This window comes from Apodemus sylvaticus, chromosome 19 (genome assembly GCF_947179515.1).
Source record: "Apodemus sylvaticus chromosome 19, mApoSyl1.1, whole genome shotgun sequence".
Classification (NCBI taxonomy): domain Eukaryota; kingdom Metazoa; phylum Chordata; class Mammalia; order Rodentia; family Muridae; genus Apodemus; species Apodemus sylvaticus.
The window spans coordinates 31193287-31217613 of record NC_067490.1 but is presented as its reverse complement, the minus strand read 5'-3'; the positions used below and the strand labels follow the sequence as shown (position 1 = coordinate 31217613).

Genomic DNA, 24327 nt, shown 5'->3' with positions numbered 1-24327 from the left:
GCAAATGCCAGCAAAACTCTCAATCACTGTAGATGGAGAAACTAAGATATTTTATGATAAAACTAAATTTGCACACTATCCTTTCACAAATCCAGCCCTACAAAGGATAATAAATGGAAAACTTCAATATAAGGAGGGCAACTATGTCCTAGAAAAAGCAAGATAGTAATCTTTCAACAAACCCAAAAGATGATAGCCACACAAGCATAAAAATAACATCAAAAATAACATGAAGCAACAATCACTATTCCTTAATATCTCTTAACATCAATGGACTCAATTCCCCCAATAAAAAGACATAGACTAACATACTGGATACTTAAACAGTATCTAGCATTTTGCTGCAAAAAGGAAATGCACCTCAGTGATAAGACAAACACTGCCTCAGAGTAAAAGGCTGGAAAACAATTTTCCAAGCAAATTGTTCCAGGAAACAAGCTGGAGTGGCCATTCTAATATTAGAAAAAAATTGACTTTTAACCTAAAGTCATCAAAAAAGACATGAAATGACACTTCATACACATCAAAGGAAAAATCTACCAAGAAGAATTCTCAATTCTGAACATCTATGCTCCAAATGAAAGGGCACCCTCATTCATAAAAGAAACTTTATTAAAGCTCAAAGCACACATTGCACCTCACACAATAATTGTGGGGGACTTCAAGACCCCACTCTCCTCAATGGACCAATCAGAGAAGCAGAAACTGAACAGAGACACAGTGAAACTAACAGAAATTTTGGACCAAATGGATTTAACAGATATAGAAAGAGCATTTTATCCTAAATCAAAACAATATACCTTCTTCTCAGCACCTCGCGGTACCTTCTCCAAAACTGACTATATAATTGGTCACAAAACAGAACTCAACGGATACAAGAAGATTGAACTAATCCCATGCCTCCTATCAGATCACTATGGAGTAAGGGTGGTCTTCAATAGCAACAAAAGCAACAGAAAGCCAACATACACAAGGAAGCTGAAAAAATACTCTACTCAATGATACCTTGGTCAAAGAAGAAATAAGGAAAGAAATCAAAGACTTTTTTACTATTTAATGAAAATGAAGGCACAACATACCCAAATTTATGGGACACAATGAAAGCAGTGCTAAGACAAAACCTCATAACTCTGAGTGCTTCCAAAAAGAAGCTGGAAGGAGCATGCACTAGCAATTTAACAACATAACTGAAAGCCCCAGAAGAGAAAGAAGCTAATACACCCAAGAAGAGTAGAAGGCAGGAAATAATCAAACTCAGGGCTTAAATGAACCAAGTAGAAACAAAAAGAACTATACAATGAATCAACAAATCTAGGAGCTGGTTCTTTGAGAAAATCAACAAAGTAGATAAACCCTTATCCAGACTAATGAGAGGGTGCAGAGACAGTATCCAAATTATCAAAATCAGAAATGAAAAGGGAGATATAACAATAGCAACTGAGGAAATTCAAAAAACCATCAGATCCTATTACAAAAGCCTATAATCAACACAACTGGAAAATCTGGATGAAATGGTTGATTTTCTAGACACATACTAAATACCAAAGTTAAATCAGCACCAGATAGACCATTTTAACAGTCCAAAACCCCTAAAGAAATAGACAGTCATTGACAGTCTCCTAACAAAAAAAAAAAAAAAAAAAAAAAAAAAACACCAATACTCTTCAAGCTATTCCACAAAATAGAAATGGAAAGAGCACTCTTTCTATGAAGCCACAATTACACTGATACCATAACAACACAAAGATCCAACAAAGAAAGAGAACTTTAGACCAGTTTTCCTTATGAATATCAATGCAAAAATACTCAATAAAATTCTTGCCAACCAAATCCAAGAACACATCAAAACGATCATTCACCATGATCAAATAGGCATCATCCCAGGGATACAGGGATAGTTCAGTATACAGAAATCCATCAATGTAATCCACTACTTAAACAAACTCAACGGGTAAAAGCCACATAGTTATTTCATTAGATGCTGAAAAAGCAATTGACAAAATTCAGCATCCTTTCAAGTTAAAAGTCTTGGAAAGAACAGGAATTCAAGGTCATACTTAAATATATTAAAAACAATATGCAGCAAACCAGTAGTCAACATCAAACTAAATGGAGAGAAACTTGAAGCAATTCCACTAAAATCAGTGACTAGACAAGGCTGCCCTCTCTCCATATCTATTCAATATACATAAAATAATACATGAAGTTCTAGCTATAGCAATTAGACAGCTAAAGGAGGACAAAGTGATACAAATTGGAAAGGAAGGAGCCAAATTATCACTATTTGCAAAAGATATGATAGTATATTTATGTGACCCAAAAAACTCCACCAGAGAACTCCTAAGGATGATTAACAACTTCAGCAAAGTGGTGGGATATAAAATTAACTCAAACAAATCTGTAGCCTTCCTCTACTAAAAGAATAAACGTTGAGAAAGAAATTAGGGAAATGAAGACTGGACTCCTGGCGGTGTCGGCCATAGCAGCAGCGGCTGGTCTAGCTGAAGGGCCATCAGCAGTGGAACCAAGGTGACAGGGTCCAGGCAGGCCCTGCGCCCATGACCACTGACCATCGCTGGCCAGCCAGGCTGCAAGCAGCTGCGGACTTACAGCGCCTTTCACGCACAGAAGCCACTTCAGAACTCTGCCTCCCACCAGTCACGAGAGACTCGCCTCCATCTTGGTTCTCGGACTCCAGAGAGATCAGACAGAATGAGGTACACAAATATAACCCAAGGCCAACATCACAGGGGTCTAAGCCTGATGGGCGTCGGCCTGCACCCAGGCCCTGGGCTGTTCGGGGGGGGGGGGGGGGGGGGCCATCGGGGTGCCAATCCGGCCAGGAGGTTTTTTGCCTGGGCCTGCGGCGCCCACCACCATTTTGCCTACAGGACACCAGAGAGCTGTAGCAGGCAAAGCCGGCTAACAGGCATAGCCTGAGTCTAACATAGCAGGGGTCTAGATCCCGAGAGGCCCTGGACTGACCCCAAGAACTGGGCTGCCCAGTGGGCCATCTGTGTGTCAACCCGCCCAGGAGGTTGTTAGCCCAGCAGACTCTCCCGGCCCTTTCAGGGAGCGTGAGCACACACGCCCGACATCCTGGCCACCTGACAGACCCAATTAACAGTCATAGCCCAAGGGGAACTTTGCTTGGACCTTGGCCTCCCAGGCTTTTGCCTAGACTCAGGGCCTGAGCAGCTAGGCTAGCCTTGTGTGCACCAACCCGGTCGGGAGATCGGCTGCCCAGCAGAGTGATCAGCACGTGGAAAAGGTCCCGCAGCATACACCATCAGCACTCCCTAAAGGAGTAAACAGGCACCATCTGGTTCACATACACAATCTGGGGCACAGCATACTAGGGCTGCAAGGGCACCCAAGAGGAGGACAGCACATCAGCAATCTGCTACAGGGGAAACCCAGCCATCCAGTGTTGCAGAAATAGCCCCAGAGCCTCTCAGGAGGCTCAAACACCAGCCAGAGACAAGACCAACTAACTCCAGAGAACAAGATGGCAAAGGGCAAACGCAGGGACGCTACTAACAGAAATCTAGGCAATATGGCAGCATCTGACCCAAACTCTCCAACATCAGCAAGTCCTGGTTATGCCAACACACCAGAGAAACAAGATTTGCATTTAAAATCACCGGTCATGATGCTGCTAGAAGAACACAAAAAGGACATAAATGAATCTCTTAAAGACATACAGGGGAACATGAATAAGCTAGAAACCCGTATAATGGAAACACAAAAATCACTTAAAGAAATGCAGGAGAATAAGGCTCAAGAGATAGAAGCCAATAAAGAAGAAACACACACACACACACACACACACACACACAAAAAAAAAACTTAAAGAAATGCAGGAGAACTTGAGTCAACAGGCAGAAGTCATGAAAGAGGAAACAAAAAAATTTCTTAAAGAATTACAGGAAAACACAAACAAACAAATGAGGGAACTGAGCAAAACCATCCTGGATCTAAAAACAGAAGTAGAAACAACTAAGAAATCACAAAGGGAGACAACTTTGGAGATAGAAAACCTTGAGAAGAAATCAGGGGCCATAGATGCAAATATAAACAACAGAATACAAGAGATGGAAGAAAGAATCTCAGATGCTGAAGATCCCATAGAAACTATTGACTCAAAGAAAATGCAAAATGCAAAGTTTGTATTCCAGAACATCCAGGATATATAGGATACAATGAGAAGACCAAACCTAAGGATTATAAGTATAGATGAGAGTGAAGATTTACAACTGAAAGGGCCAGCAAATATCTTCAACAAAATTATGGAAGAAAACTTTCCCAACTTAAAGAGAGAAATGCCTATGAATATACAAGAAGCCTACAGAACTCCAAACAGACTGGATCTGAGCAGAAATACCTCTCGCCACATAATAATTAAAACCCCAAATGCACTAAACAAAGAAAGAATATTAAAGGCAGTAAGAGAAAAAGGCCAAGTAACATATAAAGGAAGACCTAGCAGAATCACACTAGACTTCTCCCCAGAGACCATGAAAGCTAGAAGATCCTGGGAAGATCTCATGCAGACTCTAAGAGAACACAAATGTCAGCCAAGACTACTATACCCAGCAAAACTCTCAATCACAATAGATGGAGAAACCAAGACATTGCATGACAAAACCAAATTTACACAATATCTTTCCACAAACCCAGCTCTGCACAGAATAATAGGAGGAAAACTCCAATACAAGGAGGGAAACTACACCCTGGAAAAAGCAAGATGGTAACCGTCCTTCATCAAACCCAAAAGAAGATAACCACTTATAAAACCACATATAAAAATAACATCAAAAATGACAGGAAGTAATAATCACTATTCCTTAATATCTCTTAACATCAATGGACTCAATTCCCCAATAAAAAGACATAGACTAACAGACTGGATAAGGAAACAGGACCCTACATTTTGCTGCACACAGGAAACACACCTAAATGTCAAAGACAAAAACTACCTTAGAGTAAAAGGCTGGAAGACAATTTTACAAGCCAATGGTCTCCGGAAACAAGCCAGAGTAGCCATTTTAATATCAGATAAAATTGACTTTCAACCTAAAGTCATCAAAAGAGACACTGAGGGACACTTCTTGCTGGTCAAAGGAAAAATCCACCAAGAAGAACTTTCAATTCTGAATATCTATGCGCCAAATGCAAGGGCACCCTCATTCATAAAAGAAACTTTACTAAAGCTCAAAGCACACATTGCACCTAACACAATAATTGTGGGGGACTTCAACACTCCACTCTCCTCAATGGACTGATCAGGAAAACAGAATCTAAACAGGGACACAGTAAAACTAATTGAAGCTTTGGACCAATTGGATTTGACTGATATTTATAGAACATTTCACCCTAAAGCAAAATAATATACCTTTTTCTCAGCACCTCATGGTACCTTCTCCAAAATCGACCATATAATTGGCCACAAGACAGACCTCAACAAATTCAAGAAGATCAAACTAATCCCAGGCCTCCTATCAGATCACTATGGTATAAGAGTGGTTTTCAATAGCAACAAAAACAATAGAAAGCACACATACACATGGAGGCTGAATAATACTCTACTCAATGACACCTTGGCCAAAGAAGAAGTAAAGAAAGAAATCAGAGACTTTTTAGAATTTAATGAAAATGAAGGCACAACATACCCAAATCTTTGGGACACAATGAAAGCAGTGCTAAGAGGAAAACTCATAGCCCTGAGTGCCTCCAAAAGAAAATGGAAAGAGCATACACTAGCAGCTTAACGACATACCTGAAAGCCCTGGAACTAAAAGAAGCCAATTTCCCCAGGAGGAATAGAAGACAGGAAATCATCAAACTCAGGGCTGAAATCAATCAAGTGGAAAAAAAGAGAACAATACAAAGAATCAACGAATCCAGGAGCTGTTTCTTTGAGAAAATCAACAAGATAGATAAACCCTTAGCCAGACTGACCAAAGGGCACAGAGAAAGTATCCAAATTAACAAACTTAGAAATGAAAAGGGGGATATAACGACAGAAACTGAGGAAATCCAAAAAATCATCAGATCCTACTACAAAAGCCTATACTCAACACAACTGGAGAATTTGGAGGAAATGGACAATTTCCTTGAGAGATACCAAATATCAAAATTAAATCAGGACTAAATAGATCATCTAAACAGTCCCCAAACCCCTAAAGAAATAGAAGGGGTCATAGAAAGTCTTCCAACCAAAAAAAGCCCAGGACCAGATGGTTTCAGTGCAGAATTCTATCAGACCTTCAAAGAAGACCTAACACCAATACTCTTCAAACTATTCTACAAAATAGAAACAGAAGGAACACTACCCAATTCTTCCTTCTACAAAGCCACAATTACACTGATACCAAAACCACACAAAGATCCAACAAAGAAAGAGAACTTCAGACCAATTTCCCTTATCATGCAAAAATACTCAATAAAATTCTTGACAACCGAATCCAAGAACACATAAAAATGATCATCCACCATGATCAAGTAGGCTTTATCCCAGGGATGCAGGGTTGGTTCAATGTACGGAAATCCATCAATGCAATCCACTATATAAACAAACTCAAAGAAAAAAAAAACACATGGTCATTTCATTGGATGCTGAAAACACATTTGACAAAATTCAGCATCCTTTCATGCTTAAAGTATTGGAAAGAACAGGAATTCAAGGCCCATACCTAAACATAGTAAAAGCAACATACAGCAAACTGGTGGCCAGCATCAAAGTAAATGGAGAGAAACTTGAAGCAATCCCACTAAAATCAGGAACTAGACAGGGCTGCCCCCTTTCTCCTTATCTTTTCAATATTGTACTTGAGGTACTAGCTCGGGCAATTCGACAACATAAGAAGGTCAAAGGGATACAAATTGGAAAGAAAGAAGTCAAATTATCATTATTTGCAGATGATATGATAGTCTACCTAAGTGACCCAAAAAACTCCACTAGAGAACTCCTACAGCTGATAAACAACTTCAGCAAAGTGGCAGGTTATAAAATCAACTCAAGCAAATCAGTAGCCTTCCTATACTCAAAGGATAAGCAGGATGAGAAAGAAATTAGGGAAATGACCCCCTTCACAATAGCCACAAACAATATAAAGTATCTTGGTGTGACTCTTACCAAACATGTGAAAGATCTGTATGACAAGAACTTCAAGACTCTGAAGAAGGAAATGGAAGAAGACCTCAAAAAATGGAAAAACCGCCCATGCTCATGGATCGGCAGGATTAATATGGTTAAAATGGCCATTTTGCCAAAAGCAATATACAGATTCAACGCAATAACCATCAAAATCCCAACTCAATTCTTCACAGAGTTAGAAAGAGCAATCCTCAAATTCATCTGGAATAACAAAAAACCCAGGATAGCTAAAACTATTCTCAGCAACAAAAGAAAGTCTGGGGGAATCAGTATCCCTGACCTCAAGCAATACTACAGAGCAATAGTGTTAAAAACTGCATGGTATTGGTACAGACACAGGCAGGCGGATCAATGGAACAGTATTGAAGATCCAGAAATGAACCCATACACCTATGGCCACTTGATCCTCGGCAAAAAGGCTGAAAACATCCAATGGAAAAAAGATAGCCTTTTCAACAAATGGTGCTGGTTCAACTGGAGGTCAGCATGCAGAAGAATGGGAATTGATCCATCCTTGTCTCCTTGTACTAAACTCAACTTCAAATGGATCAAGGACCTCCACATAAAGCCAGACACTCTGAAGTTAATAGAAAAGAAACTAGGGAAGACCCTTGAGGACATCGGTACAGGGAGAAAGTTTCTGAACAAAACACCAATAGCGTATGCTCTAAGATCAAAAATTGACAAATGGGACCTCATAAAATTACAAAGTTTCTGTAAGGCAAAGGACACCATCAAGAGGACAAATCGGCAACCAACAAATTGGGAAAAGATCTTCACCAACCCTCCATCAGATAGAACGCTAATATCCAATATATATAAAGAACTCAAAAAGTTAGACTTCAGAAAACCAAATAACCCTATTTAAAAATGGAGTACAGATTTAAAGAATTTTCACCTGAAGAACTTCAGATGGCGGAGAAGCATCTTAAAAAATGCTCAACTTCATTAGTCATTAGGGAAATGCAAATCAAAACAACCCTGAGATTTCACCTTACACCAGTCAGAATGGCTAAGATTAAAAATTCAGGAGACAGCAGGTGTTGGAGAGGGTGTGGAGAAAAAGGAACACTCCTCCACTGCTGGTGGGGCTGCAAATTGGTACAACCACTCTGGAAATCAGTCTGGCGGTTCCTCCGAAAACTGGGCACCTCACTTCCAGAAGATCCTGCTATACCACTCCTGGGCATATACCCAGAAGATTCCCCAGTATGTAATAAGGATATATGTCCCACTATGTCCATAGCAGCCCTATTTATAATTGCCAGAAGCTGGAAAGAACCCAGGTATCCCTCAACAAAAGAGTGGATGCAAAAAATGTGGTATATATACACAATGGAGTACTATTCAGCCATTAGAAACAATGAATTCATGAAATTCTTAGGCAAATAGATGGAGCTGGAGAACATAATACTAAGTGAGGTAACCTAGACTCAAAATATGAATCATGGTATGCACTCACTAATAACTGGATAGTAACCTAGAAAACTGGAATACCCAAAACATAATCCACAAATCAAATGAGGTACAAGAAGAACGGAGGAGTGGCCCCTTGTTCTGGAAAGACTCAGTGAAGCAACATAAGGCAAAACCAGAACAGGGAAGTGGGAAGGGTTAGGTGGGAAAACAGGGGGAGGGAAGGGGCCTGATGGGACTTTCGGGGAGTGGGGGTCTAGAAAAGGGGAAATCATTTGAAATGTAAATAAATATATATATATATATATAAGAAAGAAAGAAAGAAAGAAAGAAAGAAAGAAAGAAAGAAAGAAAGAAAGAAATGACACCCTTCACAATAGTCACAAACAATATGAAGTATCTTGGTGTGGCTCTAACCAAACAAGTGAGAAAGATCTGTATGACATGAACTTTAGGTCTCTGAAGAAAGAAATCAAAGAAGACCTGAGGAGATGGAAAGATCTCCCATATTTGTGGATTGGTAGAATTAATATAGTAAAAATGGGCATCTTGCCAAAAGCAATATACAGTTTCATTGAAATCCCTATCAAATCTCCAAGTCAATTCTTCATAGATTTAGAAAGAGCAGTTATCAAATTCATCTGGAATAACAAAGACCCAGGATAGATAAAACATCAACAGTATAAGAACTTCTGTGGTAATCAGTATCCCAGACCTCAAGTAGTACTATAAACTAATAGTGTTAAAAACTGCATGGTATTGGTACAGTGACAGGCATATATATCAATGGAATAGAATTGAAGACTCAAAAATGAACCCACACACCTATGGTCATTTGATCTTTGAAAAAGGAGATAAAACCATCCAGTGGAAAAAAAGATAGCCTTTAGAACAAATGGTGCTGGTTCCACTGCTGGATAGCAAGAAGAAGAATGCAAATTAATCTATTCTTATCTCCCTGTACTAAGCTCAAGTCCAAGTGGGTCAAGGACCTCCACATGAAATCAGACACACAGGAACTTAGAGAAAAGAAACTGGGGAGGTGCCTTGAGCACATGGGAACAGGAAAAAATTTCCTGAACAGAACACTAATAGCTTATGCTCTAAGATCAAGAATTGACAAATGGAACCTAATAAAATTATAAAGGTTCTTTAAGGCAAAGTACACTATCGACAGGAAAAAAACAGCAACTAACAAAATGGGAAAAGATCTTTATCCAAAGTACATCTGAGAGAGGGCTAATATCCAATATATACAAAGAACTCAAGAAGTTAGGCTCCAGAGAACCAAATAAACCTATTAAAAAATTGGGTACAGACTTAAACAGAATTTTCACCTGAGGAGTATCAAATAGCTGAGAAGCACCTAAAGAAATATTCAACATCCTTATTCATCAAAGAAATGCAAATCAAAACAACACTGGGATTTCACCTCACATCAGTCAGAATGCTAAGATCACAGGAGACAGCATGTGCAGTCAGGATGTGGAGAAAGGGGAACACTCCTCCACTGCTGGTGAGATTGCAAGCTGGTTCAACTCTGGAAATCAGTTTGGCAGATCCTCAGAAAACTGGGCATAATACTACTAGAGGACCCTTTTATACCATTCCTGGGCATATACACAGAGGATTCTCCATCATGTAAAAAAGACATATGTTCCACTATGTTCATAGCAGCCCTATTTATAATAGAAGCTAGAAAGACCCCAGATGTACCTCAAGGATACAGAAAATGTGGTATATTTACACAATGGAATACTACTCAGCTATTAAAAAACAATGAATTAATGAAATTCTTAGGCAAAGGGATTGAACTGGAAAATATCATCCTGAGTGAGGTAATCCAATCACCAAAGAATATACATGGTATGCACTCACTGATAAGTGTATATTAGCCCAGAAGCTTGGAATACCCAAGACACAATTCACATATCAAATGATGCCCAAGAAGAAGGAAGAACAAAGTGTGGATACTCTGGTTCTTCTTAGAAAGGGGAACAAAATACCCACAGAAGGAGATAAAGAGTGGAGCAGAGTCTGAGTGAAAGACCATCCCAACAGTACCCCACCTTGGTATCCAACCTATATACATTTACAAAACCCAGACACTATTATCGATGCCCAAAAGTTTTTGCTGACTGGAGCCAGATGTTGCTGCCACTTGGGAGGCTCTGCTAGAGCACGACAAATACAGAGGGGGACACTCTCAGCCAGCCATTGAACTGAGCACAGGGTCCCCAATGGAGGAGCTAGAGAAAGGACCCAAGGAGCTGAAGATGTTTGTAGCCCCATAGGAGGAAGAACAGTATGAGACTACCAATACTCCCAGAGCTCCCAGGGACAAAAACCATCAACCAAAGAGTACACATGGAGTTACCCATTGCTCCAGGTTCATAGGCAACAGAGGATGGCCTTGTTGGACATCAAAGGGAGGAGAGGCCTTTGGTCCTGGAAAGGCTCGATGCTGCAGTGTATGTGAATACCAGGGTAGGGAAGCTGGAAAGGGATGATTGGGGAACAGGGGGAGAGGAAATGGATTATGGGATTTTCTAGAGGGGGACAAGAAAGGGTACAGCATTTGAAATGTAAATAAAGAATATATCTAATAAAATAAATGATAAAAATTTAAAAAATTCAATAACCACAAGAATGCCTTGAAGCTATAATTTATAACTTATTCTATTATTTATATGAAGCTCCAACTAATTAGCCCCTTAGACCTACAAAGTGTTCAAGAAGTTTGTGGACTACAAAAAAAACTACTGTTGTGATATTGGCTTCCCTTCATACCCTAGTTTGGTGTAAAAATAGGAAATAAGAATGAGGGACTGGGTTGGTTGGTAAAACTCAATTGGTAAAACACTTGCCCTGAAAACCTGAGTGCAGATATGTGAATAAGGGGATCCCCAAAGCATCCTTGCCTGAAAGTCTGAGAGTCAGTGTGCTTCAAGAGAGTAAATCAAACACACCTGGGATTTGGGTAAGTGAACATGATAAAAATTTCTGGATTATATAGAACATAGTATAAATAACATGACTATTATGGAGAGATGGCTTGGCAGTTAAAAGCTCTGGTTTTGTGCATAGTGCACTAGTTTTGATTGCTAGCACCCACATAGCAGGTCAGAACTGTACATACCTTCAGTTCCAGGGGCCTCAGCACTCAATTCTTGCACATGGTGCATAGAAAATACACAGCAGCAAAATCCTCCTCTATATAAATCTACAAAGTTTAAGCATATACAAAGAAGTAAATTGTATGTAATTTCTTTAATTAATCATGTTAAAGTATCCAATACAATGCTTTAAAGGAGACAATGGGAAAGTATTTATAAACTAACTGATCTTTTTGCTTTGCATTCTTTATAGAAGGTCTAGGAGCTGCAGTCTTAAATAGGCCCATCTCATACCTAGGAGCCTAGAGCAGGTATATAATCCAGTGTGGCTCAGTGAAAAGGAGCCTAAAAATGACTTCTCCCCTCTTAGGATGCATCCCATGAAATACAGGATGCTCATGCTACACTCCAGACACAAGAAAGCTGGACAAGAAGAAGGGGATAAAAGGATGTTTCATTCTATGGAATGGTCGTGGAAGGCAGATGGATTGAAGGAATTGGGTGGGAAATGAGGCAGTATGGAAGAGGTGGGTTCAGGTCCCTGATAATGAATGTAAATCTGCAAGTAACATGGGTGGTAAGGAGGGTGCAACTTCAGGAAGAGACAGAAACATGGGCAAGAGGAAGCACACAAGTATCAATGTAGGTGTACTTAGTTGTGACTCACAGCACTGGGGATATGGAGTCTGGGGAGACTGCCTCTTCTAGCTAGGCAAGAATCCCAATGGAGCAATAGTGACATCAACCCACCCACAAAACTTTCAACCCAAAACCTTTCCTGTCTACAAGAAATGCAGGAACAAGGGATGGAGTAGAGACTGAGGGGATGGCCAACCAATAACCGGACCAACTTGAGACCCATGGGCAAGCAACAATCCATGACGCTGTTAATGATACTCTGTTATGCTTGTAGACAGGGGACTAGTACATGTTGTTCTATGAGAGGATCCACCAAGCAGCTGCCTTAGACAGATGTAGACACCCACAGCTGAACTTTGGATGGTACTTGGAGGCTCTTATGGAAGAATAAGAAGAAGGTTGGCAGTCCCTAAGGGGATAGGAATTTCACACGAAGAACAACAGAATCAGCTAACATGGACACTTCAGGCTCTCAGAAACTAAACCACCAACCAAAGAACATACACAGTCTGTCCCTAAGCCTCCATGCACATAGGTAGTATATGTGCAGCTTGGTCTTCCTGTGGGCCTCAAACAACTGGAACAGGGGCTATTTCAAAGGCTGCTGCCTGTTTGTGGGATACATTCTTCTAGCTTGACTGCCTTGTCTGGACTCAGTGGGAATAGAAGCACATAGCCTCACAGAGTTCATGTTCCAGGGTTGGGAGACAATCAAGTAGCCCCCACCCACTCAGGGGACAAGGTGAGGGTAAGAAAGGGCAATGACTGCCGGACATGCAGACTGGGAGGGGGCAGTGACCAGGATGTAAAGAAAAGAAGTAAAAAATAAAAATAAATGAACATTATTCTCCAGAAAACATCTGGAAAATAACTGGGACTCCAATAAAACAATACATTTTGACATCAGTCTACCTAAAAATAAACTCTTTTATTTAAAATTTATATACATATATACAGTATTTCTTTACACTCTACATCTCCATGTTTTTAGTGTTTTCTGTCCCTTGCTTCAAGGGTCGGATGATCAGCTGCAGCAGCAACTAGAAAGGAAAGCAAGAATAATCAATAGTATCATTGGTGGTATTGTCACCATCAGCATCCATAGCATCAGTGTCATTATCATCAGAATCAACTTAGTGAGAAACTGTGAGAAGGTGCAGGCTTATTTTGTTGAGTTTATTCTCAGATGTTGCTTCTTCTGGAATGCTTGTCTCCAGGCTGATGCTTTTCTCTCAAGTCAGAGTTCAGAAAACAGAGATAAACAGATACTAATGTTTAACAGGAAGACTTCTCTGTTTAGCCATTCAGAAAGGTTTTCCCTGGGAGTGAAAAAAATATCCTCATTCCAGAATGGGAGACAACCAAGTACCAACCAACTTTACATGGTCAGTTGTGTTGACCTAAACTGGTTTTCTTACACTATGTGAAGTATTTTCAACCAATTGGGAAAAGGAAACAATTTTTTTTCTGGTTCTAGGTACTGCTTAATTCGCCAGATAGAAGCATGAAATGTAATAATCAAAACTATTAGTACCAAATAAAAGTTCATCTATTTTAAGCAACTATTGTGCTCTTAACTTACCTGGATCAACGTTTTTGTCAGTTGGAGATCCTGCTGCCAGTAGAAAGCCGGGCTCCCTGACAGTGGTCTTGCTATTGCCAGTATGGTCAGCTGACAGTAAAGCATCATAAAAAACTTCAGCAACCTGAGTAGGGGCCAGATGTTTATCTAGGTCAGGAACAGGAGTGGCTTCCTCATCTAAAGAAAAGCTGTCATAGTTCTCTTCTATGCCAAGCAGGGTCAAATTGTTCAAATCAGCTCTTTCAGTGGGGTCTATTGAACAACAAGGGTAGGGACCAGGAGTGGGTTCTGGGTCAGCACAGGGCATGTCCCTTGCATGCTCCATGTAAATGGCTAAATCACTTATGGAATCCAACTCAATGTCACTAGTTGTTTCTGAGTTATATTTTTGATATTGAGTTGGCTCGATATCACCGTGTGCCCCGATGTCAGCAGCACCGGTGGAAGTTGTTCTGATAATATCACCGTGAGCCCTGATGTCAGCAGCACCGGTGGAAGTTGTTCCGTCGACACCACCTTGTGCCCCGGTGTCAGCAGCACCGGTGGAAGTTGTTCCGCGGACACCACAGGGTGCCCCGGCGTCAGCACCGGTGGAAGTTGTTCCGCCGACATCACCGTGTGCCCCGGCGTCAGCACCGGTGGAAGTTGTTCCGCCGACGTCACCGTGTGCCCCGGCGTCAGCACCGGTGGAAGTTGTTCCGCCGACGTCACCGTGTGCCCCGGCGTCAGCACCGGTGGAAGTTGTTCCGCCGACGTCACCGTGTGCCCCGGCGTCAGCACCGGTGGAAGTTGTTCCGCCGACGTCACCGTGTGCCCCGGCGTCAGCACCGGTGGAAGTTGTTCCGCCGACGTCGCCGTGTGCCCCGGCGTCAGCAGCACCGGCGGAAGTTGTTCCGAAGACGTCGCCGTGTGCCCCTGCGTCAGCAGCACCGGCGGAAGTTGTTCCGAAGACGTCGCCGTGTGCCCCGGCGTCAGCAGCACCGGCGGAAGTTGTTCCGAAGACGTCGCCGTGTGCCCGGGCGTCAGCAGCACCGGCGGAAGTTGTTCCGCCGACGTCGCCGTGTGCCCCGGCGTCAGCAGCACCGGCGGAAGTTGTTCCGAAGACGTCACCGTGTGCCCCGGCGTCAGCAGCACCGGCGGAAGTTGTTCCGACGACGTCGCCGTGTGCCCCGGCGTCAGCAGCACCGGCGGAAGTTGTTCCGCCGACGTCGCCGTGTGCCCCGGCGTCAGCAGCACCGGCGGAAGTTGTTCCGACGACGTCGCCGTGTGCCCCGGCGTCAGCAGCACCGGCGGAAGTTGTTCCGAAGACGTCGCCGTGTGCCCGGGCGTCAGCAGCACCGGCGGAAGTTGTTCCGACGACGTCGCCGTGTGCCCCGGCGTCAGCAGCACCGGCGGAAGTTGTTCCGAAGACGTCGCCGTGTGCCCCGGCGTCAGCAGCACCGGCGGAAGTTGTTCCGACGACGTCGCCGTGTGCCCAGGCGTCAGCAGCACCGGCGGAAGTTGTTTCGACGACGTCACCGTGTGCCCCGGCGTCAGCAGCACCGGCGGAAGTTGTTCCGACGTCAGCAGCACCGGCGGAAGTTGTTTCGACGACGTCGCCGTGTGCCCCGGCGTCAGCAGCACCGGCGGAAGTTGTTCCGACGTCAGCAGCACCGGCGGAAGTTGTTCCGACGACGTCGCCGTGTGCCCAGGCGTCAGCAGCACCGGCGGAAGTTGTTCCGACGACATCGCTGTGTGCCCCGGCGTCCCCTGCACCGGCGGACGGTGTCTCCTCAATATCACCAGGAGCTCCGGCGTCAGCTGCACTGGTGGACGGTGTCTCCTCAATATCACCAGGAGCTCCGGTGTCAGCTGCACTGGTGGATGGTGTCTCCTCAATATCACCAGGAGCTCCGGCATCAGCTGCACTGGTGGATGGTGTCTCCTCAATATCACCAGGAGCTCCGGCGTCAGCTGCACCGGCGGACGGTGTCTCCTCAATATCACCAGGAGCTCCGGTGTCAGCTGCACTGGTGGATGGTGTCTCCTCAATATCACCAGGAGCTCCGGCATCAGCTGCACTGGTGGACGGTGTCTCCTCAATATCACCAGGAGCTCCGGCGTCAGCTGCACCGGCGGACGGTGTCTCCTCAATATCACCAGGAGCTCCGGTGTCAGCTGCACCGGTGGACGGTGTCTCCTCAATATCACCAGGAGCTCCGGTGTCAGCTGCACCGGTGGACGGTGTCTCCTCAATATCACCAGGAGCTCCGGCGTCAGCTGCACCGGCGGACGGTGTCTCCTCAATATCACCAGGAGCTCCGGTGTCAGCTGCACCGGCGGACGGTGTCTCCTCAATATCACCAGGAGCTCCGGTGTCAGCTGCACCGGTGGACGGTGTCTCCTCAATATCACCAGGAGCTCCGGTGTCAGCTGCACCGGCGGACGGTGTCTCCTCAATATCACCAGGAGCTCCGGTGTCAGCTGCACCGGTGGATGGTGTCTCCTCAATATCACCAGGAGCCCCGGCGTCAGCTGCACCGGTGGACGGTGTCTCCTCAATATCACCAGGAGCTCCGGCGTCAGCTGCACCGGTGGATGGTGTCTCCTCAATATCACCAGGAGCCCCGGCGTCAGCTGCACTGGTGGACGGTGTCTCCTCAATATCACCAGGAGCTCCGGCGTCAGCTGCACTGGTGGATGGTGTCTCCTCAATATCACCAGGAGCTCCGGTGTCAGCTGCACTGGTGGACGGTGTCTCCTCAATATCACCAGGAGCTCCGGTGTCAGCTGCACTGGTGGACGGTGTCTCCTCAATATCACCAGGAGCTCCGGTGTCAGCTGCACTGGTGGACGGTGTCTCCTCAATATCACCAGGAGCTCCGGTGTCAGCTGCACTGGTGGATGGTGTCTCCTCAATATCACCAGGAGCCCTGATGTCAGCTGCACTGGTGGATGGTGTCTCCTCAATATCACCAGGAGCTCCGGTGTCAGCTGCACTGGTGGATGGTGTCTCCTCAGTATTACCAGTAGCCCCAATATCAGCAGGGGGCTCTGGCACAGAAATTCTATGCTCCTGAGGTGTGTGAAGGAAAATATTGGGTTTACTTCCTTCAACCTATAAGGAAAATTGGCAGTTACTTTTTTTTTACATTTTCTAATTATTTTATTCTTGCTAAACCCAATCACAAAAGAATACACATGGAATGCAATCTCTGATAAGTGGATATTAATTAGCCCAGAAGCCCTGAATACCCAAGGCACAAATCGAGTAACAAATGACTCCCATGAAGAAGTATGGAGAGGGTCCTGATCCTGGAAAGGATTGATCTAGCATTGGCAAGGAATATAAGGACAGAGAAAAAGGAGGGAGGTGATTGGAGAATGGATGGAGAGAAGAAGGTTTATGGGACATACGGGGAGGGGGGATCTGGGAAAGGGGAAATTTAAAAAAGAAATAAAATCCATATATTTTATAAAAAAAAAAAAGAAATATTGGAACCAAGAGAAATCGGGACTTATGGAAGCTATCATTCAGATTGTTGCCCTAGAAATGCCAATTTCAATTCTGACATTGACACTGGCTACTTTATCCCACCAATCTGCCTACATCTTGATTTTCTGTTCTGACCCAAAATGAAATGAATAATAACTAACACATAAAATTGTTATGAAGGTTAAAAAAGACAATGTATTCTCAAATGATCAATATAAAGAAGGACTTTGATGCTAAAAAAAAAAAAAGCACTAGGTACTGGAAATCTCTGTCACAAGCATACTTCATTTCACATTCATAAACTGCTAAGAGAGGTTTGTCTGTAACTGCTAATACAATGAAAAACCAAATCGTTTTGTCAAAAGAATTACCATGAGACAAACTAATCTACCTATTTGTTAAATACCAATCCACAATATATTCAAAATCTTTATCTGTAGTTTCTCCTAATGTAGTAAATAGCTGGGTTGGAAGCATTTCCCAACAGAAGGTAGAAGTTATCAGAACCATATATTCTAATACTCACAGAAAATCTTCATAGTAAATATATGGTGACTTGCAATGCTACTTTTGATTTAAAATTTTTACTTCTTTGAAGGGGACCTGCTGAGATATGTGTTCTCCTTTCTTCTGCTGTTTGCTACATAACATCATTCTCTGTAAAGTGGAAAGCTATTAAAAAAAAAAAAAAAGGACTAAAGTGTCCTCTTCTGTCTTTGGGACCTGAATTTTGAATTGCAGCCAGATTAAGAGAATGGGACAGTGAGGTGCTTTGAGAACAAAATGAACCTCTCTCTTCTGTACTTATTAACCCTTCCCCAATGAACAGCCTTTTTCACAGTTGCTAATTATGTAAATGGGATATCAGAACAGTGGAGCTGAATTTTGAAATGCATGAACAAAGTATGTCACCACCTACAGCAAAAGGCAATTGCTGAGTTCCAGTTATGGATTCTATAACTTTTATTCACTAGGTGAAATTGTAAACTCTGAGGCTTACTGCCTCCAAGTGCTAACCTAGGCCTAGTCCCGGAAGCTTCTAGCCTGTGTGAAACTTAGCATAGGCCTAGAATATTTTTCAGCCTCTCATACTTACTGCTGAATAAGCTCACCATTACTTCTGGTTCTTTTTCATCTCTTGCTGATGGGTTCAGCTCAGGTGTTCTAGCTCAAAGCTCCTCTCCATGCTAATTGATTTAGTCTGGAATCTCTCTTGGTCTCTGATGCTTTGCTATGCTTGGCCTCAAACTAACTAGAAATTTTTTCTAATCTTCTGACTCTTTCATAATCTCTGGTTCATTCTGCCTTCACCTCATCTTGCTGGTTCTCTCTTCAATATGTCTCTCTAAAAGTTTCCAAGTAAATATGCCTCCTTTCCTCTTCTCTCTCCCTCACCTTCTCCCCCCCCTGCCCCCTCTCTCTGCCCTGCCTCTAAAGTAGCTTCCCTTTCTTCTATCTTCTTGAGAAAGTTGGGAATGTTCTGTCGGGTCAACTATTTCTCTGATTCATCACTTTCTCTGCCATGAAATTAGACATCTCCTTCAAACAAGGCGCTTCACTCTACAAACTAACTTTACCTTGATTGTTTAGGATTAAAGGTGTTTACTAAGGAAGTGTCTGTATTCTGGCTAGAGGGATTAAAGTTCTGTGCAAAGGCTGAGCCAAACAATAGCTAGAAATAACTTTACTGAGTAAACAACACAATCAAGCACAAGCACAGTGTGATCAAATATCCTGTAACACCATGACATTTGTCACACTGGGAGGAGGTACATAATGACCTGATCCAGCACCTCTGTGGCAGCTTGAATGTCAACAGCCTCATAGACTCATAGAATGCTTGCTCTTCCCAGATGGCTGAACTATTTGGAAAGGATTAGGAGTTGTGGCCTTTTTATAGGATATATGTCACTGGAATGGCCTTTAAGATTTCAGTAGACTTGTGTCATTTCCACAAAGTTCTCTCTTTCCTGTCTGGGTCAAGATGTGATCTCTCATCTGCTGCTTCAGTACCATGCCTGTCTGCCTGAACCATGATAGTGATGTGTGTATCCAACCGGAACCATGAGCCACACTTGAAATGCACCCTTTCTTTTCGAAGCTGTCTTTTCCAGGGTATTTTATCACAGCAATAGACAGTAACTAACATAACCATCATCTAGTTACAGTAAGGAGTGGCTTGAAAAGTCTGAAGGACTCATTCCAAGCTGTGAAGGGGTTTCACCCAGTGGATTTGGCCACAAAACAAGTGATCAAATTTCCTAATGCTAGCTTAGTTAGGATACTCAGAAAACCCTTTGATTCAACCAGATAAATTTAAAAAATGTGAGTGTTGAAAATAGATTTGATGCTGTGTGGCAAATGGGAAGCCTCATTGACTTTTATAAGACAACAAATAAGATCTCCATACCTTTGTCATTGCTTACACATCCATGAAACTCATAGCTTAGCAGTCTACTTTTGCCTTACAGTACCAGTCCTGAGCTACTTACATGCAAAATTCATACTTCCCAGTCTGGCTCTACCTCTTCATAAAGGCTTATGTTGGATATCCATGTTAGCATGAGGTAGAGAACTGTTGTTATTTAGCTCAAGTCCGTGACTTTTTTATTTTATAATTATTACACTGCAATTGACATGTAGGCTTCTAGGGATTCTTTTGTTTGTTAGCTTTTATACAAGTTTAACATCAGGAAAGAATGTCTATCTTTATTTCAATCACATACTTTAATCCTTTAAGGAATGGAAACTACCTTTGACTTAGTTGTCTCTGGCATATATCACTGCTTTAATAATATTGTGGATTATATTCTAATCATTCTTATATAAAAGAAGTTGCCACATTTCATGCCAAATGTAACTTATCAATGGTTACCATATTCTTTAACATCATTATGTATATTCATTTCATCCTAAAAGTTCTATTTAGGGCAAAATGTGTTTGTATTAGGAATGTTAGTTTCAAAAATTTTAATGAATTTTCACTAAAATAATAGATAATTGTCAAGTGAATTTCTGCATATTAAAATTACCTGACTTCTACCTCCTTGCTAAGTTCTCTCTAGAACAAAAGATTACTCAGGTTCATCTTATATTGTAGCTATTATTAATTTGGAAACCACATTGAGCTAAGCCTAAAAGAAAGAACATTTGAGTTTGGTTTGTCTCAATAGTAAATTTACAGTTTCTAATGATTTCATTAGGTGGAATAATTATGTCTACTCTGCCACTTTTAAAATGGTGACTTCAGAGGGTTCAGATTAAGGTGCTGAGCTAGTTGTTAACAGTATGTAATGGAGTAAGTGGTGCAAGTAAGATCTGCAAACAGACCCTTCTGCTGCCTTTGTGCCTTCTGAATGGGGATTAAAACAGAAAGGAGGGCTATTACTTTTGTACTTGCTTCTGCAGTTGCTGTGACAAAATATCTGATGGAGAACATCAGTCAGTTACTTCAAGGAAGGCAAGAGGATGTCATGGTTTGTGGCAGTACTCTGTTGCATCTCAAATGCTGGTAGACCAGGAAACAGATAACATAGAACTGGTACCACAAGTAGTCATAACCATTAAAATGTATCCCTGACAACCATGTGCTGCCTAGGCCATAACCTGAAAGGTAAACCTCCAAAGAGTGGCCAAGTGTTCTAACACAGGAGAATCCATGTCTCTCTGTCTGATCCTCCCATGTACTGGGGAGCAGGCATGTTAATGTTAAATAACACACACACACACACACAAACACAGACACACACACACACTTTTCATAATACAGTGTGTGTGTTAATACTAAAGTATTTTCAGTCAAAGTGTAACTCAGAGTGCCAGTGAGATGGCTAAGTAGATAAAGGTATTTGCCAGCATTACTGACAACTGGAATTTCATACCTGAGACTAAAATAGTGGGAGAAGACTGACTCCTATTAGTTTTCATTTGATACTCTAAATTCACCTTGCCTTCCCCTACTCCCCAAAGATATTAAGAACACATTGTCCTTAAACTGAAAGAGAATATCTTGTCTACTTTATGAGTTCATGATTTAAAGATGTATACCCACGTATGCAGTATCCTATTGTGTGCACACTGCCTATTAGTCCTTGGGACTTCAATGGGTAAAATGTGAAGGCTGAGACCAGGCGTCCAGGAAGTTCACAAATACTCTAAGACTGACTAATTGTTTCCCCTGATGATGCTTTAATTCATTTGCATATCAAACATATTCACTATGTGGGCTGGAAAAGGCTTGATGTATTACTCTAGTCCAGCATCTTAATTTGATTTGTAATACACACATGTTGGCTGACAATATTCTGGAACACCATGTCCAGGGGATGAAATGACCTCTTCTAATGTCTGTGGGAAGCACACACACATGCTACACAGACAGAATACACATGGTAAACATTCACAAACTTAAAGTCTATCAATCTAAGAAAGGAAACACAAATACGTTGGTCGCTTTCATGTTGACTCTACCTACTTCCAGGAGCCTGTATTGCCTATTTTCTGTAATTATATGAGTTGAGTTCTCCTCACTGTGTTATAAACATGCTCATTTTCTGTTTTTTTTTCTGTTTGTTTGTTTCCATAGTCTAAATTCCTATCACTTACACTTTAGAACATTGGTTCTCAACCTGTCTGTCATGACCAACTGGAGGAGGGGCATAGAGCAGACTCACACGAGTTGCCTAAGACCTTCTGAAAACACAAATATGACATTAAAACAGATAACATTATCAAACCTACAGTTCTGGAATAGCAACAAAAACAATTTTATGGTTGGGAATCACCATAACATGAGGAACTCTATGCCCGAGAAGAACTGCCTAACACAGTGACTGGCAAGGAGTGAGGATATGAAGGAGTTGAAGGGAACGTTCAAGGCTGGATTTCTCTTCTTTGATACTACTAGCAGTACTCAAGGCATAGACACACACACACACACACCATTCCCCTTCACAACAAGCAAATCTATTACTATTAGGGAGAATTACCATTATGGATGCTTTTTCTTCACAATGGTAAGGTGCAGGCTCTCCCTGAGTACATACATAAACTTCAGATTTTGTAAAAATGTTCCGCATTCGCTTCTGTAGTCTATGCAAAGTTTTGTTAGATTCTTCCTACAATGCAAAAGGAGAGAGTTAACTTTTTGTTTGGTTCTTGAACTAACTCTTTTGGTTTTGCGTACATGCTTTCAAAACAACTTTATTCCTTAGTGATCACAGGGTATTGACACATGAAAAGTAAAAACCATTATTAAATGTGAACTTTCTTTTAATATGCCTATATATTAACAAATTGCTAGGATATCCTCAAGATATAAAAATATTAGGCTACACAAAATTAAGAGAACGTCATGAAAAGAGAAACATGATCTTGTTCTTCTGGTTAAGACTAATCTCAATTCATCATGTATCATATTTTCTACATCTTGTATAATATGATCTTTAACATTAACAAAACCTCTTTTGACAGTCTTTTTCTTCTGTTGTTGGAGGGCACTAAATGCACATTTATCCATTTATAAATAAAGGCCAGTTAAAGCCAGTGCTGTCTGTATCATAGTATCTGGGGAACTGCTTGACAAAAACACATTGGTCCATTGAGTCACATTCAAAAATCATTAAAATGCCAGGTATAATTCACACAGCCCCTCACTCTAGGGTTACAGGTAACACAGAACCAGGTTTCCCAACCTCCAACAGCTCATAGTGATGAAGCAGCTTCAAACTGAATATGGAAGTATCTAAATAAAACACTACAATGTTTTAAGCATTTGAATGTGGCACAAAGAATATAAGTGTATATTATTTTTAAATACAATATGAAGAACTTAAATAGAGTGATACAGTAATTGACTCTCTGCTTCTAGAAATGCTGGCTAATTGAAGAAAGACACTTATTGTTTAACTAGATGAAGAGCTTTCAACATATCCTTATGAGAATCAAATAGAAAAAGATCTAATCTCTTCATAACACAAGTTTCCGGAACATACTACATATTGCTAAACATCCACTATTTCATCTCATTCTAAATACAGATGAAAGAGAAACCAGAGATGCTCTCATATATGATCCCAAAATAGGAGTGTCCAAGGATAGATAAAACCTATGGGCATTTTGCTACGGATAAAGGCACTTTGGAGATTCCTAGATTGTTGAAATATCTGAACTTATTAAAATGTATTCTGGTCTATTATCACAGTCACATATTTAAAACAGTCTAATGTGTATTTCTTCCTGCAAACAATTCTTTGTCATACATCAAACATCTTCTATTAGGTAAGTACTGCACTTAGTCTTCCACTCACTGTCTCTTGGGTCCATTCTCATATTGGGCCACCACTACCCACAAAGACTTACTGCTCACTTGCAATTTATAGAAAGTTCCACATCTATAACATGGTTTCCTCTGAAGCACCTGTCCATATAAAACTGGGATAGACTACTGCTGATTGAAGAAAATTAATTTCACAAAGAAGCATTTTACCTTGTTACCGGAAGTGTGCCTGACATTGTCCCCTTTTATACACCTAGAAACAACAATGGTAGGTTTGTCAGGGAGCCTTTAGAATCAAAACATGTAATCCTCTTTTAGCCTTAGTTTTGTGGCTGTATCTCTTGTTCATGAATGAAAACCATAGGGTAACTATCGAGTAAACTTTAGGGGATTCTCTGTCACCATCCCCTGTCTCACCATAAGGACCCCAGGATACAGTAGCACATGAGACTATCAGACCTCATGTGGATTCTGGCATCCAAGCTCCCATTCTCACACATGCATGGCAAGCACTTTATCCACTGGGTCATCTCCCTAGCTATGAATTCTTGTCAGCATTTCATGCTGTGTGAGATATATAATCAGTAATTTCAACATGCTTTGCTCTATAAATAATTATTCAGCTTGTGATTATAGAAGAAATACAGAAGCTGAAATAGTCTT

The 24327-nt window shown here is 41.7% G+C and overlaps 1 protein-coding gene across 1 annotated transcript; it reads right to left on the bottom strand.

Annotated features, from left to right (window-relative positions):
- Positions 1–14254: 14254 nt before the first annotated feature.
- LOC127669185 (ice-structuring glycoprotein-like) lies at positions 14255–23900 on the bottom strand. The gene is made up of 4 exons (XM_052163074.1): positions 23883–23900; positions 22376–22504; positions 15695–17009; positions 14255–15642 (listed from the first exon to the last, which is right to left on the bottom strand). The coding sequence occupies exons 1-4, from the start codon at positions 23898–23900 to the stop codon at positions 14255–14257; spliced, it is 2850 nt and encodes a 949-aa protein (XP_052019034.1).
- Between the last annotated feature and the right edge of the window lie 427 nt (positions 23901–24327).

Bases quoted from the DNA above. Each gene is read 5' to 3' on its own strand.
- LOC127669185 (XM_052163074.1), bottom strand. The intron at 17,010-22,375 runs GTAATTCTCCCT...TTTTCCTTATAG, and splicing joins AAGAAAAAGCATCCATAATG to GTTGAAGGAAGTAAACCCAA. The intron at 15,643-15,694 runs GTGATATTGAGG...CGGGGCACACAG, and splicing joins AGCTGACGCCGGAGCTCCTG to CGATGTCGTCGGAACAACTT.